Consider the following 15,747-nt stretch of genomic DNA (forward strand, 5'->3'; position numbering starts at 1 on the left):
AAACACTGAATCTCTGAAACCCTCTTCCCATTACTCTGTGTCCAGGCGGACTGGCCTCTGGATAAATGTTGGCACTTGTGGGGAAGCCCCTTGACTAATGGTTTTCGCCATGCAAGAAGGCATGAAATTACGGAGCCCTGGCTGGTTCAGTGACAGCCCCTTGTTTTCCATTTGCCGTCTGATTTATTGTGGTGAGTGATTTTTGGAGATGGAAATTTAACGGAGGCGGTGAGAAAAGAGGCGTCTGTGTCTGATCTGTCGGTGTGTGTGACTGAAAGGCAGGGCTTGATGTCAGTCTGTAAAGTCCTCTGTGGAATTGGGTCCAAACCAAGGGGAAAGACTCTGAATGAAGTGTCTCTTCATTTTCACTCCTGGCTCAAGATGCAGTCTGAGCAGTGGAGTAATTCAAGAGTTTGAGAGGGTTCTCGTTCTGTCTTATATTCACTCCCTTCTGTCTTTTGTAGTGTTTCTATTTTCACTTTCACACACTTTAAATCCAAGCCTCAAAGGCTTGGTGAACAAAACCAGTGCAACACCATTGTGTCAGTCAGACCAACCCTCCCTCTCTGAATCCTGGATCTCTGTGACATTGGGATTGTACAGTTTTCCAGCATGCCGTCCTGTCAGAATGCAGGCCACACACTATCACCTTTAGCCCTTCACTGGTAACACCCATAATTATCCACTGAGTCGCTTAGAGGAAATGGAGTCTCTAGGGAAAAAGCTTTCAAATGGGTCACAAGGTCTTTTGGGTCAGGGTGGACAATAGCAGCTGTAATTAAATCTGACAAGTGATTAACTATAACGTCCAGCTATGGTGAATTTTTTGGAATTAGCGTTGGATGGAGATGGAGGAGCTGTCCATTGCTGTGGTGCTGAAATGCAGTTGCAGCATGACGAACACTGGGTGGGCCGTATCATACTGTGCGTTTTATCAGCTCTAACTCAGATTTCCATCTCCCACTAGACATAAAAGTGATTCTGTGTGATAATTATGCAAGTTCTTTCGACATTTTTGCTGATAACAAACCAGCAAGTAGTTTGAAGTGTCTTGTCAACAAAAGCCTCAGTTGGCTAGAAAATAGTTTAACTGTATTTTTAGCTTATGCAAACAACTTTTAATGTTGTTTTCTTTCTCTAATTATAGCTATGTTTAATTAGTTACATGCAGCACAGGATAGAAATGTGATTATTCATTCAGGGGATTTTGGCATTTTTCCACATACAGTACAATTAGGGGTAATGCTTTTTTATGAATATAAAAGAACTTTATGTAAAGTTATAAATAAAGCTTATTAGAATGCATATGGCAAGAAATAACAGTTTTCAGACTTCAGTGCTTTTCATTTTTTTAATAAAGAACCAGTATATAAATTGAGCTTTGTAAATGTTTTATATTGTTTCTTTATAGTTGTTTATTATTTTTACTACAAATAAGTTTTTTCATTGCCCTAATATAATGTCTTGTTAAACATTTCTAAAGTTTAATCCAGTTTTCTGACCTTGATCCCATTTTGATGGTTATTTTACCTGGCAAATAGTCTTCTTCTTGTGTGTGTTTGTTTAGGTTTTGCACAACTATTAAATTTTTTTTACTTTGCCTCTTGTTAACCAATTTTTGTTTTGTTTTTGTTTTCAGTTTTTTATAAAAAAACTTTTTCTTGATAGGATATTGGTTGTGTGGTAAATGTGAGAAGTGAAGAACTAGCATGAAAATGCAATGCTTTTTCTTTTTACTGTTGGTGAAATTTACTAGCAATTTCTGTGGCTTTAGTGTGGATTTTGTACTGAAGTTATTTGCATTAAAGCATGAATGTTACCTCGTTAAAGATAACATGTCAACCCCCCTGGCAAATAACAAAATATTTTGCAATTTATTTGCAGTAAAAGTGAATGTATTGTATTTTTAAAATCTACATTTTACCAACGAACTACCAGATTTTTACTTGCAGCATTTCTGCCTTTATTCCCTCCCCAGTGTGGTTGAGGATTGTATTTCAGAAGTTAACCGCCGTGAGAAATAGCTCTTGCTGTAATGAGCCATAGCGGTGGATCAATAGCGTGATGCTGCGCCGAGCGCGCGCAAAGCCTCGAATATGTGAAAGAATGCGCGATGGGTGGAGTTCTGCTCTTTTACTTTACACTCCACACACAGTGCGGACACACACACATCTCACCGCTGTCACAGGAGGCGCACACTTCTACTCTTCCTTGAGTTTTTCATTTACCAAACCCAAACCCGTTGTATAATCATCTTAAAATTTCTGCCAACATCATTGACACTATATTTTGAGCGCATCATAGGGCGTTCGCGGTCTCCAGCGCGCCTTCATCACAGACGCTGATTCTGTGTCACCCACTGCGGTCCTGCGCGCGCCCCGCCGGAGCTCTGAGATTTTAGCAAGCACCGCAGGACCCAGACCTGCCAAACTGTTTGAAGTAGAAAGCTTCATCTTGTCCCGCGCGCCAATGGAAGGCGACGTTATGGATAAACTGGAGGACATGGCCTCAGTTTGCGAGTTCGACCCAATCACGGGGAATATTCCCGCCACTAAAGTGGAGATCACCGTCTCGTGCAGGTATGACACTGAATCACTTTGTTTCGATTTAAGAATAAATATTGTGTAAGCTTAATCCAATTTTATAGCTTTTATAGTTTGTAATGACCACATTAAGGCTGTTATTTCACCAGATAAAGGTTCAGGTTTTCAGAATAATTGTTGTATAAGTGGTCCTGAGGTAGCTGTTTGGAATTATTATGAAGAAAAGTTTTTTGGACAGCTAATCTGTTTTGATAACCTAAGAAAAAGCGAAGCCTTTAGCGTTCTATAAGAACTAGCATGTAAAACGGCTTCGTAAAGAAGCTGTATGTACTCAAACAAATTAAGGCTTTATAATTTGCCGTTTCTTTGAGGAAACTACAACATATGGAACGTTTATTTTACGTCACTCAATAAACGTTTCTCCTATGAAAAAGGTTTTTGCTGTTGAAATGTTCTTCTCACTAAAAATGGTTCTTCTACGTACCTTTCTCTTAAATATTCTTTATATGTTCTTAAATGTTCTTTTATAATGGCTTTTCTGTTTATTCACAATTTTGCAACCTTTAATTGCCACCCTACATTTTCATACAGCTTATAAACATGTAAAAGAAGCAGTTCACATGCACCAAATATTCTACAATATTTAGATGAGTGTACATATCTAATATATGAGATATGTGAGTATATACTTGCCAAAAGCACTTAATGTTGCTGCTCAGCTGTCTCCTGTAGAGATGCCGTAAGTTGTCAGATTCTCTGAGCATCAAGTCCCTGCAGAAACCCATGAACAGACACCCCTAGGTCTTTGCTTTCCATTGATAATTAATGTTTGTATTTTTAGAAGTATTACATGACCTGCTTGCCAGAGGAAGTGTATCTTTAGTTGGTCTTTATGGATGCCCAGCCGGCACACGACCGACCTTCAACGTTGAAATATGGTTGAAATAAGGTCAGATGTGTTTTGAACGTTGAAATAATGTTGATAGAACGTTTAATGTTGAACGGTTGAAAAACAGCCTGCTTATGACAAGGCTTCAACGTTGAAATGTGGTTGAAAATACGTCAGTTGTTGCTTTAATGTTGAAACAATGTTGAATGATAAATGGTTGAAAAAAGTTACAGAAATCCTTGTACAAATCAACGTTGACATTTTTTTTTATCATGGTCTGTATGTTGAATTAACGTCATGGCTTCACCCAATATTCAACATGTTTGGTTACCATGGTATCGGAGGACTCGGCGCACGCGGCCACGCGCAGCGCTTCACTTCACTTAATTACGAACACCTGACCTGCAGTGCAGCAGAATTCAGAGGTAAGCGTGTTTTTAGATGCTTTAATGTTTTATTTACCCCCCGATTTTGTTTTACACACAGTGTATCTTAAATGTGACTTAGTGTAGTGTTTCGAATTTTGAAGCATTTAAAACTTTCCAGTTTGGTTTAGTTTGCGCTCCGGTGACGCAGATAACCTCGAGGTAATGTCACATGTTTAACGTTAGTCTAAATGAGCGTTTTTATGGCAAATTCAAAGCGATAAACTCCAAACGCAGTTTAAAGTTACTGAGCAACGTTATAAAACAATATCATTTTTATACGCTGTATAATTAGTGTTATTATTACAAAGTGAACTGCTTTCGTTTCACTGTTGTTGTTGTTTTTGCTTTTAGACATGTAACTTAACGTACTCCAGAGACGCACTAACTTGCACAGCATTGAATGGAAAAGGCTTTGTCCATGTAAGTTTACTTTACCTTTAACTAAGCTAGCCTATCTGTTAAATCTTCTTGGTGCTTTGGTTGGTGATATTCTCTTTCTAATTTGTTTGTTTATTGATTGTTAGGCTATGTTGTGATATTATATTGTTATATTGATATTATTATTGTGAAATCATGTTGTGATGTTACTATGTGACAGTATTGGGGAGCAAATATGTATTTAGTGAGAAATTAATGTTTAAATTACACTTTGTATAGTAGCAGATAAGAGGTGTAATGGGTTTTAACTTTCTGGGTTTTCTGGAAGGTCCAGTTGAGGGCATCAAGAACACGTAGATAGCCTAAACCTGTGTCAGCCTGGACAGACTGCAGTTCTGCTACTCCACGCCAAGGCTTTTGTATGGATGTCTGACTACTACAGTGTTCTCTAAAGGTATTACTGGAGCAAAACAACAGCACCCATTACAGTGAAATTTGTATTCATAAAAATAGTGATACATGTGTAGCAGTACCAGTACATGTGATGTCATTGAGAAGTTGTTTTTATTAAATGTCATTAAAACAAATAAATAAACATGCTATTTAAATAAATCTAAATATTAAAAACTTGAGGATTAAGAAGAAATTAAATGCATCATCTGTCTTGCGAAAAGGGTCTACTTAAGAATTCTGGTGTTTCCCAACTGAAAGGGATAGTTCACCCAAGAATGAAAATTTACTCACATTTTACTCCCCAAATGGTTTAAAACCATTATGAGTTTATTTTGTTGAACACAAAAAGGGGCTATTATGAAAAAAAAACTAAAAACCTGTAAACATTGACCTCCATAGTGGAAAAAAATACTATAGAAGTCAATGGTTATAGATTTGCAGCTTTCTTCAAAATATCTTCTTTTGTGTTCAACGTGGTTAGTAAATGATGACAGAATACAAATTTTAAACTATCCCTTTAATTTTCTGTCCTACATGCAGACTTTTGCAGAAGTACTACTCCTTCTAGAGTTTTTCTCAACCATATGTATAAAAAGCTTTAAACAGCTTTTACAGTACATGTAATGGTTCACAACAACTTGTAATTATTAAATGTGTTGAATGTTTCATGGTTCTTTACTGCAGCCCTTGTTTTAAAAAAAAAAAAAAAGAAATTTTTTCGAGAATCTGAAATTTGAATTCTGGAAATGCTGGCACCGGTGGTGGCGAAGGGCTTCCTGACGATATCACACCTAATTCTTCACTTCTCTTAGTTAGGAATATTCAGATGTATGAGTTAAAATTATTGAGTGTGGCGATTATTATAAGACAAATTTGGATTCAATAAAAAATAAATATTTGAATTTCACTTTGTATAATAGCAGATACCAACTTAATTGTAACCTCGTATTTCATTTATTGCAGGTTTTCTGGAAGCTCCATTTGAGGGCATCAAAGACATACTGATGGCCTAAACCAGTGTCAGCCTAGACAGACAGACATCTATTGCAGTTCTGCTACACAAGACCAAACTCTCTGCGTTTGTATGGATGTCTGACTAGTACGGTGTTCTCTAAAGGTATAACTGGAGCAAAACAACAGCATCCGTTACAGTGAAATTTGTGTTCATAAAAGATAGTGATATATGTGTAACAGGTCCAGTACATTTGTCATAAAGGTTAAATCACAGTAAGTACTGTAAAAATAACTTGTTTGCCTCTGCCACAACAGGTCATGGTGTGTGCTTACTGCTCGTAGTAAACACACACACTGATCTGATGCGGGAGAGATATATGCAAAAATATTTGTATTTACTGTTTTGTTTTGCCTCACTAAAGTGTTGTTGGAGCTTGGTATGTTCACAGTTGAAATCACTGAAGTCACATGGAACGTTTTGACAATGTGTTTTGTGCCTTATCTGGACAATGACCATCTTGGGACCATTGCTGTCTGTAGAGGATGAGGAGCATTTAATCTAAAATATTTTAGTTTGTGTTCTGAAGATTAACAGGTCTCTGGGATGACACAAGTAATTAATAACAGAACCTATATGAACACTTAATGTGACATGTAATAGTGAAATAGTGGTCCTACATTCACAAATGTGAGCCATTATTATAAGACCCATGTGAACATGCAATTTTTATGATACTAATAATAATGGAATAACAAATTGCTATTACTGTTGTGTTTGTGAGAGAGAATCAAACCATATATTCTACACATTTTCTTGATGATTTACTGAAATATTTGTCTACATGTTCCACTGTCACAGGTGCTCAGTTTTGCTGCAGTAATGCTAAACACAATAGATGTACTTTATGCAAAAAAAAAAACAAAAAAAAAAAACTACTAAATATTTAGCATGCAGACCTGCAAAGTAAAGGAGTAATGTCAGGTTTAGATTATAGCATGAGTTTTCACTATTGTGAAAGTGAAGCCATTCATTCACAATGAATTGGAATAGCAAACCTCATTATTGATTTTGTAGGAAACTCACCTGGTGTTTGAGAAATAAATATGTATTTAACTGCTAGACTGATATAGATGTTTTAGTGTTTTACACTTGATTCTTTGTCCCCAGTGCCATCTTTTACCTCAAGTGTTTCTCTCAACCTATAAAACCTCAAACAGATGTAATGTATTTCACTTGTGATTCTTAGTTGTGAGTGATGTTTTTTATTTGATTTTTTTTACTGCAGCCACTTTAAAAATGGGTATTTTGTAAACTTTGTAAACGGAATTGTATTTTGGAGACTGTGATGGTTGAAGCGTACTTTAGTTACTTAGTTTAATTTAGTTAGCATCTGTCTTTCTGAAGACGGTAACACTTTACAAAAAGGTTGTATTAGTAAGTGTTAATGTATTTACTAACATGAACAAAGAACAATGAAGTATCTTTCATATAAAGAAAGTACAGTTCATGTCAGCTCAGTGCATTAATGTTAACAAGCATACATTTTGATTTTAATAGCATCGGGACATATTTCAATTAATTAAATGATTAATAAATGCTGTACAAGTATTTGTTCTTTGTTCATGTTAGTAAACATTAACTAACTTTAATTCATGAAACCTAATTAAAAAGTGACTCTTTAATTGTATGCCTTTTTCTGTATTTGAGTGTACAGCATGTATAGTAACCTGCATGGTTTTGATGAACTGTATGCTGTAAATGTTGCTGTATATTTAGAATAAATGAAATAATGAGGTGTGTATTAAATAAATTGATACACAGGCTAAGTTGTGTATTTTTGTCGTGTATTTTTATTAGTAAAAATTTGTTTGCTATATTTATGGACTTTGCGTTGTATGTAATTTCTATTTAACTTGCGTTGAAATGTATGACGGTGAAACAACGTCACGGTATCAACGTTGATCCAATTTGCAAAATCGAAAGGTAATTCAACCTTCATTCAACGTCTACAAAACGACCACAATTCACCCATGAAGAACGTAAGAGTGAAACAACGTTGTGATTTCAACGGTGTATCACCGGTGGTGGTCCGACGGTGAAACAACGTCACTATATAAACGTTGATCCAATTTGCAAAATCGAAAGGTAATTCAACGTTGATCCAACCATAGACCTGACGTTGATTCAACGTTGAATCACCGTTGAAATGCCGGCTGGGTGGTGTGTGATATAAAATATTACTAGTTAAATCAGTACTGTAGCAGACAGAATGTTCCTGTTATGGAGCATACAAACCCCACCCAGGGTTCTCATAGCAATGAAAACAGCAGAGAAAAACAGCAGAACATACATATTTTTTAAAATATATGTTGCTTGCACTGTATTTCTTGTTGAGAGATCATCTTTGGGTGAAAGTTTGTTTTTTTCCCTTCTCCTCCAGCTGATGCTTATATCATCGTCTTTACTTTTAGAGCAGACCGTGCTGATCTCGATAAGAAATGCTGCGACTGGAAAAACAGATTCTAAGCTGTGTTGAAAATGAATTTCAGTCACGGGTCTCTGCTGCGAGGACCACAGCCGGCTGATTGCTCAGAGGGATCGGTGGGCTATTGGTTTGGGTTTTCAATCATCTTGAGGAGTAATAGATACGGCTGGTGTACTCGACATCTGCTATGCCTTTAATAGTAGCTTATAGTCAATTATACACGCTTCAGTCTAATTGAGACAAAATGATTTTACAGAATTTCCCAACTTGACAGTCAAACCGTCTTTTTAATGAGAGCAATTTCCTGTGCAAGTAGCTAATAACCATAAGCTGGCCAACTTCTCAGCTGCGAGTTAATATTGCCTGCTGTCTGCATAGTGAAAGAAAGAATGCTGATTATGGGAGTAATTCGCTCTGATTGTTATAGCTGAATAAATTTCTCTGTTAAAGACCAAGACTTCAGCACATTAGCTTAATGTGATCGCAACTGTTTTTAATGAACTTGAAATAAATAGCTTTTATGATTGAAATGCAGCTTTTCGTTTAATACATTCACTAAATGATTCATGAAGGATGTTATCAAAATACAAGCGAAAATTGCAATTATGTTTTACAGAACTCTGTAGTGAACAGTTTTAAATTTGAATTTGACATCAATGTGTTTGACAAGGACTTCAAATGTCAGTGACATGCTAGAGTCAGGGTTGTTATTTAAATTTTTGTTGATAAAACATTTCTTATTAATAATACTATTAAAATAAAACTATCTAAAAAAGATTAATGCTGTAGGTGTAAAAAAAGAATAAAAAACAACATTCAAAATAGCAAAACTAAGTAAAATGTAATTTCATTCTTTTTTTTTTTGGCTTAGTCCCTTTATTCTACAGCGGAATGAACTGCCAACTTATCCAGCAAATGTTTTACACAGTGGATGCCCTTCCAGCTGCAACCCATAACTGGGAAACTCATACACACTAATTCACACACATACACTATGGCCAGTTTAGTCTATTCAATTCCCCTATACCACATGTCTTTTGACTGTGGGGGGGACCAGAGCACCCGGAGGAAACCCAAGTGAATACGGAACTCGCAAACTCCAAACAGAAATGCCAACTGGCCCAGCCGTGACTCAAACCAGTAACCTTCTTGCTATTAGGTGACAGTGCTAACCACTAAGCCACCGTGATATCCAAAATGTAATTTAAATCTTTTATTTATTAATAATAATAATGATACATACTGTGTATGCCTAATAATAAGATTCTTTTCTTAGTTAACAATTATCTCATAATCGCAGATAGTTGACTTGATAAATGTTTTTTAGTAAATTCTTTTTTTTGGTGCTTTTATTTTAGGTTCAGCAAAGAAAATCACTGTTAAAGTAAATTTTTTCCTGCTCATGAGTTGACTTTTTGGTTCTTTTTATATGCTATTTCAGATTAGCATATTAATTGAGACATTTTTGAAGGAAATATTTTGAAAAAAAGTGTATGGAAAAAAGTTATATGAAATGTAAATGTGTTTCTTGCCATTTCTTTATTTCTACAACAATATTTAGTGCATGCATATTTCCCTGCCATAAGTTAAGTGGTTTGCAATAGTCTATATGAAAATTAGGTATTATTCAAGAAAAAGAACACAAAAAACTAGAGATGCACTGATATGGATTTTTAGCCGATAACGATAACAGATAACTTAAGATTTGGAAGCCGATAACTATAAATATACTATAGCCGATAAATATAAATATAAATATTTCAAAATGTTATATTTTTATACAGTAAACACCTGATTTTATTTTTAAAAAGCTAAATACAGGTAGTATTATTTTAGAAAATGCGACATAAATTCATCCCATTTGGTGTTTTAAATTCTTTTGAACACATGTTGATGCTGCTTGTCAATCAGACAATGCTTCTATGTTCGTTCTTACTCCCAATTGTGGGAAAAAAGATCGAAGAAAGGTTTATGATAAACCGATGCGAGTTTGAAAGTTTAACTGCAGGCGTTGTGTGATCCGCATGCATACGAAGCAGAGTCAGATTTGTCCTCGGAGTCAGATTTTGATACAACACCTGAGCATTGAGCACAGATGAGTTTACGACAAACAGTGCAAAATATAAAGACAGAATGTAGCAAGGGTTGAGAACCCCTATGCTGGATTCAGTGACTGGCGTACCTCTCCCCTGCTGCTGTGAAGGCTCTGATAGCTCACTAGTCACTTTATTTGTGTGTGGTAATAGCCATCACGTGCTCTCATTATAATCGATATAAATATGCTTATCAAACTGAATACAATCTTATATCAACAACACATGGCAAGCAACACGTTGATAATAACAAATAATCATATTAGATTACAAACAACCAAACGAGTTGCACGTGTGCTATTTAAACCAAAAAAACGCAATGACACTTTATCAAACATATCTACAATGATAAAGAAAATGGTTACTTACCGAGTTATTAAAGAGCCCATATTATACATGAAATAAGGTCATATCTTGGTTGTAAGGGTCTCCAACAACAGTCTAATATGCATGCAAGGTCAAAAAACACTTTCATGGTCTTATAATCTGCATTTATTTTTATCTAATTATCCCAGCGACTCCTGTATGAATCGTCCAGTGATTCATTTGTTCCCAAACCCCTCCTTAGCGCGAAGCTAATCTGCGCTGATTGGGCCGATGACAGTCTGTCGCGATTGGTCGACTGCCTTCAGTCAGAGAGGGAAATGGCCAATAGCTAATCAGCAATTTAAAAAGTAATCACAGTTCATACACGCTCGATAGTGTAGGCGTGGACTTTAGCTGCCACACTATGGCGAGTGGATAGTGCCACGGATAACCGAACGAAGGAGACAGTCGTGTACTCGCCATACCACACACACACAAAAACACACACACACCTCCGGATGACAACGCTCCCGCTTCAGCCCGCACCCGCCAGGTTTTAGCCTGAGAACCCGCTCCGTTTTCTGCCCGCCGCGCCCGGTCCCGCTAGAGCGGAGAACACAACCAAATATCACCCAGTATACAGTCCAGACAGCCAAGCTGTCTGTATATTAAACACACACACAGCACAAAGTACACAAAGCTCGTTCGTTCGTTCGCTCTCTCTCTCGCTCTCTCTCTCTCTCTCTCTCTCTCTCCCCGCGCCAGATTTCTGCGGCGCGGGAATACATTTCCGAATAAATCGCGGGAGCAGAACTCTAGCACGGAGCTCCATAAACAAACAGCACGCGTCGCGTTTTTAACGTGACTTTGCACGCGATAAGATAATATATCCAGTTAACCTGATACAGTACACGCGGTTACAAGTAACAAATCACAACTAAATACATTTGCAAGCAAGAGTAAACGAGGCAACAACTTTAACCGCACGTACTTACACTTGAGAAATGTAGGAAGAAACCCATCCTGACAGTTACTCTTTACTGATCCTTCCTTTAACAAACTCAGATGAAGTATTCTTTGTAGCATGTAGCTTCCAGAAGTTTCCAACTGCTTGGTTATAATGCTGATGTTTCATCTTTGGGTAGAGACTCAATATATCCATCTGCAGTGTGACTTCAATCGACCGGCATGTTTGTGTGCGTGTGTTTGTGGGTGTGCGTGTTTGTGGGTGTGTGTGTGTGTGTGTGTGTCTGGGTTACTGCGTCAGAGGGCGGGGCCTCAGGTTTGAAATCTCCCGGGTTTGCGCGTGCACGTGAAAAACTTTGTTTCGTTCGTACGTCATGGCGAAACACCTAATGAGTCGGTATCAAGGCGACTCGTTTGAAGCACTATGATTCGACTCTTTTATAGATGAATCAACAGTTTTAAACACTGTATTCTTACAGATTTAAGCCTTAGCTGGATACTTCACTTCACTTAGAGCTGTGTTACACACTACATGGAGGGGAATTTTCAAAAACCCATAATATGGGCTCTTTAACGTACAAAAATGCCACACAAAGCAAGAACGGACTTTAAAGGAATAGCTCCACTATAGTGCACTGGACAAGTCTGAACAAGTTCCGCCCACGGCAGTTCTGTACAATTATGAAAAATATTGGATTAATGATATCGGCCTAATTTTGACATCGGACCGATAACGATAACATTAAAAATAGCATTTATCAGCTGATAACAATATGACCTCAAATATATTGTGCATCCCTACGAAAAAACAATTTAAACAACAATTAAAACGCACAAAAAAGTACTTGACAATAAAAACCACACTGGCAATACAGTATTACTTTGGTACGTTTAGTTCAGTCTCTGCCCTGCTTCCTTGTCAAAAAGGCTATAGTTTGTCCAGTGTGATCTCATTGGTTTCTAAGAGAATTTTAGAGGATTTTTTGTCTGATCTGATTAGGATCAGTTCCAAATCCTAATTATGAAAATCCATCAGAATTCCTTTATATGTTTTTCTTTCTTGACTCTGCAACAGTTTAAGCACTGATAATAAACCTCATTAGTGTTATCAAATGTGATTAAATTATCGATTTTTTTTTTTACTCTATAATATTGTTGTTATTTTAATTGAATTAGATTTTTGCCACCTCCTTGGTTCTGAGATTGAATCAGTGGATAAATAAATCTATTGTCCCTGTACCATTATGGCCTCACTGTCAGTTCAAACCCTTCTCTCCAGGTTTGTGATGAGACTCTGCGTGGCGGTGGTGGAAATCATCACCTGCGTTTGTTCTCTGTAATTGATTTAGTTTGGCCTGATTATCAGGGGATTGTGGCAGACATGGAATTGAATCGCTTCACTTCCCCCTCCAGATTCCCTCATAACCTGCTGATGTTATTGGAGAGCAGAAAGTTTGGCCCGACAAACCAGAAACTCTGTGATAACCCTTATCACAAACAAAAGCTGTCCTGTGGGTGTGAGATATGCGATCGATCCAGTTGTCTGGCTCTAATTAGGTTTTGGATTCCGACTGGTTTGTGTTTTAGTTAGTCAAATGGCCAGAGAAGTATTGGAATAAACTTAGTGGGTCTTTAGCATTAGAATAGATCACTTTGAAACAAAATTGGAAATAAATAACTATTTGCATTAATCAAGGATGCCTCCAACTGATTAAAAGTAGCAGTAAAAACTTTTACTTTGCTTTGCAAATATGTTTTATTTCACATAAAGGCTGTTATTGGAACCTTGTATTCATTGACATGATTTACATAAACAGCACTATATTCACTATAAGAAATAGTTCTTAAACAGCAAACTAGCATATTCAGATGATTTCTGAAGGATTATAATGCACTGAAGACATGCAGGAACAACAACTGTAGAAAATCCTTAATAAAAATATTATTAAATATGAAAGAGTTTACATTGTAGTAATAGTTCACAATATTTCAGTTTTGCTATGTATTTTGAAATTGGTGAGCTTCATATTTTTAGCATGACATTAATATTAATATATTTTAGATCAAGCCCCTACAAAAAGGCTACCAAGTAATTTGGTAATATTGGATATTGATTTCACACTCCTTTTACTCTGAATGTGATTATAGTTGAACCAAACACATCTGTCGGGAGCAGACGAAAGTCCAAGAGCCCCAAATGTTACTCATAACTCAAATTGGATAAAATAATAAATGACTCTTTTAACTTTTTCTTAAATCACAACCTCCTGAATTTTGAAGGGCAATGATAAACATGACCACATACTTTTGGAATCCTCATAACTTTAGCAGTGTAATAATTGCTTTTTTCTTGACCCTTTTTTCTAAAAAATCAACTTTGTAAAATGTTGATATTGCTGCAATTTGACCGTATTGTTTTCTGCCGTTAATTATTCCTAGTCATTTCTCCTAGTCACAATTGAAATGGTGTATAATCACACCAATTTCCAATATTCTACAAAAATAGAATTGGGATTGAGCCTAAGGTTAAAAACTCTCTCTTGGCTATCCATTGAACATGTAGTGCCGTGATGCTAATGGTTGTTATGTGGGAAAAAAAAAATGTTTTTAAAAAAACTTTCAGTTTGAAAACTGATTTAACACTGAAATCGCTGTTAAGTAAATGAATGCTAAAAACGTACAAAAAGTGTGAAACATACAAAAAGTGTGTACAAAAGTTCTTTTTTTTTATAATAAAATCAGATTTAAATTTTTAAAATGATATTGCTCTAGTATCCACACAGTCCAAAGACATGCAGTATAAGTAAATTGAGCAAACTAAATTGGCCGAAGTGTATGAGTGTGTTTGTTAATGAAAGAGTGTATGGGTGTTTCCCAGTACTGGGTTGCAGTCGAAAGGGCATCTGCTGCATAAAAGATTATGTATGCCGGAATAGTTGATGGTTCATTCCACTGTGGCAACCCAAACATTTCTACACATTACTTCATTTGCTTATTTACACCTAATTCTGAATACATTGGACATCAACAAATCTCCTTGCTGCTGGAAATTGTGGTTTTGACAAGGATGTCCTTGCTAAAAACTGTTCCGCTGTGGTTATATGCCCCGAGTGTCCCTCTGTGTTGTAAAAGTGGAGGAATAAAGTTGCATTTGTTGGCAAGCTTGAGTTTCACTGCAGATCCCCGTGCTCCTCCTAGTTGACCTTGCAGGTGAAGAGGCAGATCATGGAACGCATCTACATTCACTCGGCACCTCTCTGCTGTTATACTCTCCAAGTCTGCCTCTGTCTGCTGGGTATTTACAAACCTGCATAATGATTTACGGCTGGGGCTCAGCCCTGTTCTCAGCGTGTGATGAAGCCGTGGTGTATTGTAAGCCATTATTGTTCTTTCGCCATCCGTTCAGCTCCAGTGCGTTTTATTGCTGGATTTCCTCACCTGATTATATATGCCAGAATAGCAGAGCACCTTTAGTGGCAGAGCTGTGAATATTAGAGCAGACGTTCATGTCTTCCCACATATCCTGCTTCCATCATGTCTTCTTTCCTATAGTTAAACTCTCTGCTGCACATGAGGGAAACAAGAGGTGTGAAAAGGTGATAAAGCAAGTAACTCCAAAGTGAGACGGAGAGAAAGAGAAATGGATTGATGGTTAGGTGTTCGGCATGTGATAAAGGTGCAGAATAAATGCCAGAAGATGTGAGAAGGAGAATTAGGCTCAGTGATTTGCAGACATTATGTATTCACAGTGCAGTCTACTGCAGAAGTGATTATGTGTGTCCTAGTTTATCCATTGTTTTCATCCATTCTCTGTTCACATCTTTTTGTCCTGTTTGTAGAGGGATTTTTGCCTGTAGGACTGATTGGCGTTATTGACATCTGGAGCAATCGACCAGTTTTACATCGAGGCAGTAATTTTGAACCGTTTAGAATAATCAAGTGTGCGATTTGAGCAATATGCAATTAAAACTAAATCATAGGTTGGTAGATAGGCTATCCAGGCACAGTTGCTATAGTGCATCAGTAGATGTGAATAGAGGCCTGAATTCACCAAACTCAAAATAAACTCATAAGCTATTTATTTTTTGTTAAAGGAAAGCCCAAATTGACAAAGACCATAACAACGGTTCCCAACAGGGGGGTCCCAGCCCACAAGGAGGCCCCCTAAATTTTTTTAGCAGTGGACAATTAGGAGAATGATCATGTTGGCATAGTTGGTTTTATCACCTGGCTGTCCAAAAAATTGACAAG

General features: G+C 36.9%; 1 protein-coding gene and 1 long non-coding RNA gene across 9 annotated transcripts in view; both read left to right on the forward strand.

Moving 5' to 3' along the window:
- Positions 1 to 15,747, forward strand: part of cpne5a (copine Va) — a 198,250-nt gene that overhangs the window by 28,676 nt on the left and 153,827 nt on the right. For 2 of the 8 annotated variants that reach the window (NM_001423518.1, NM_001123286.2), the window contains exon 1: positions 2,306 to 2,579. The exons of 5 other annotated variants lie outside the window; for them this stretch is intronic. In NM_001423518.1, coding sequence (NP_001410447.1) covers positions 2,470 to 2,579 — 110 coding nt within the window. In that variant the 5' untranslated portion in view covers positions 2,306 to 2,469. Of the gene's footprint in view, positions 1 to 2,164; positions 2,580 to 15,747 lie in introns of those variants that run through there. One more of the 8 variants, XM_087263722.1, reaches the window with a different exon arrangement.
- On the forward strand, positions 3,773 to 7,472 carry LOC147835582 (uncharacterized). The gene is made up of 5 exons (XR_015497955.1): positions 3,773 to 3,857; positions 4,212 to 4,280; positions 4,567 to 4,692; positions 5,655 to 7,080; positions 7,276 to 7,472. It is a non-coding gene; the product is annotated as an uncharacterized LOC147835582 (long non-coding RNA).

This window comes from Danio rerio, chromosome 8 (genome assembly GCF_052040795.2).
Source record: "Danio rerio strain M-AB ecotype USA chromosome 8, GRCz13ab, whole genome shotgun sequence".
Classification (NCBI taxonomy): domain Eukaryota; kingdom Metazoa; phylum Chordata; class Actinopteri; order Cypriniformes; family Danionidae; genus Danio; species Danio rerio.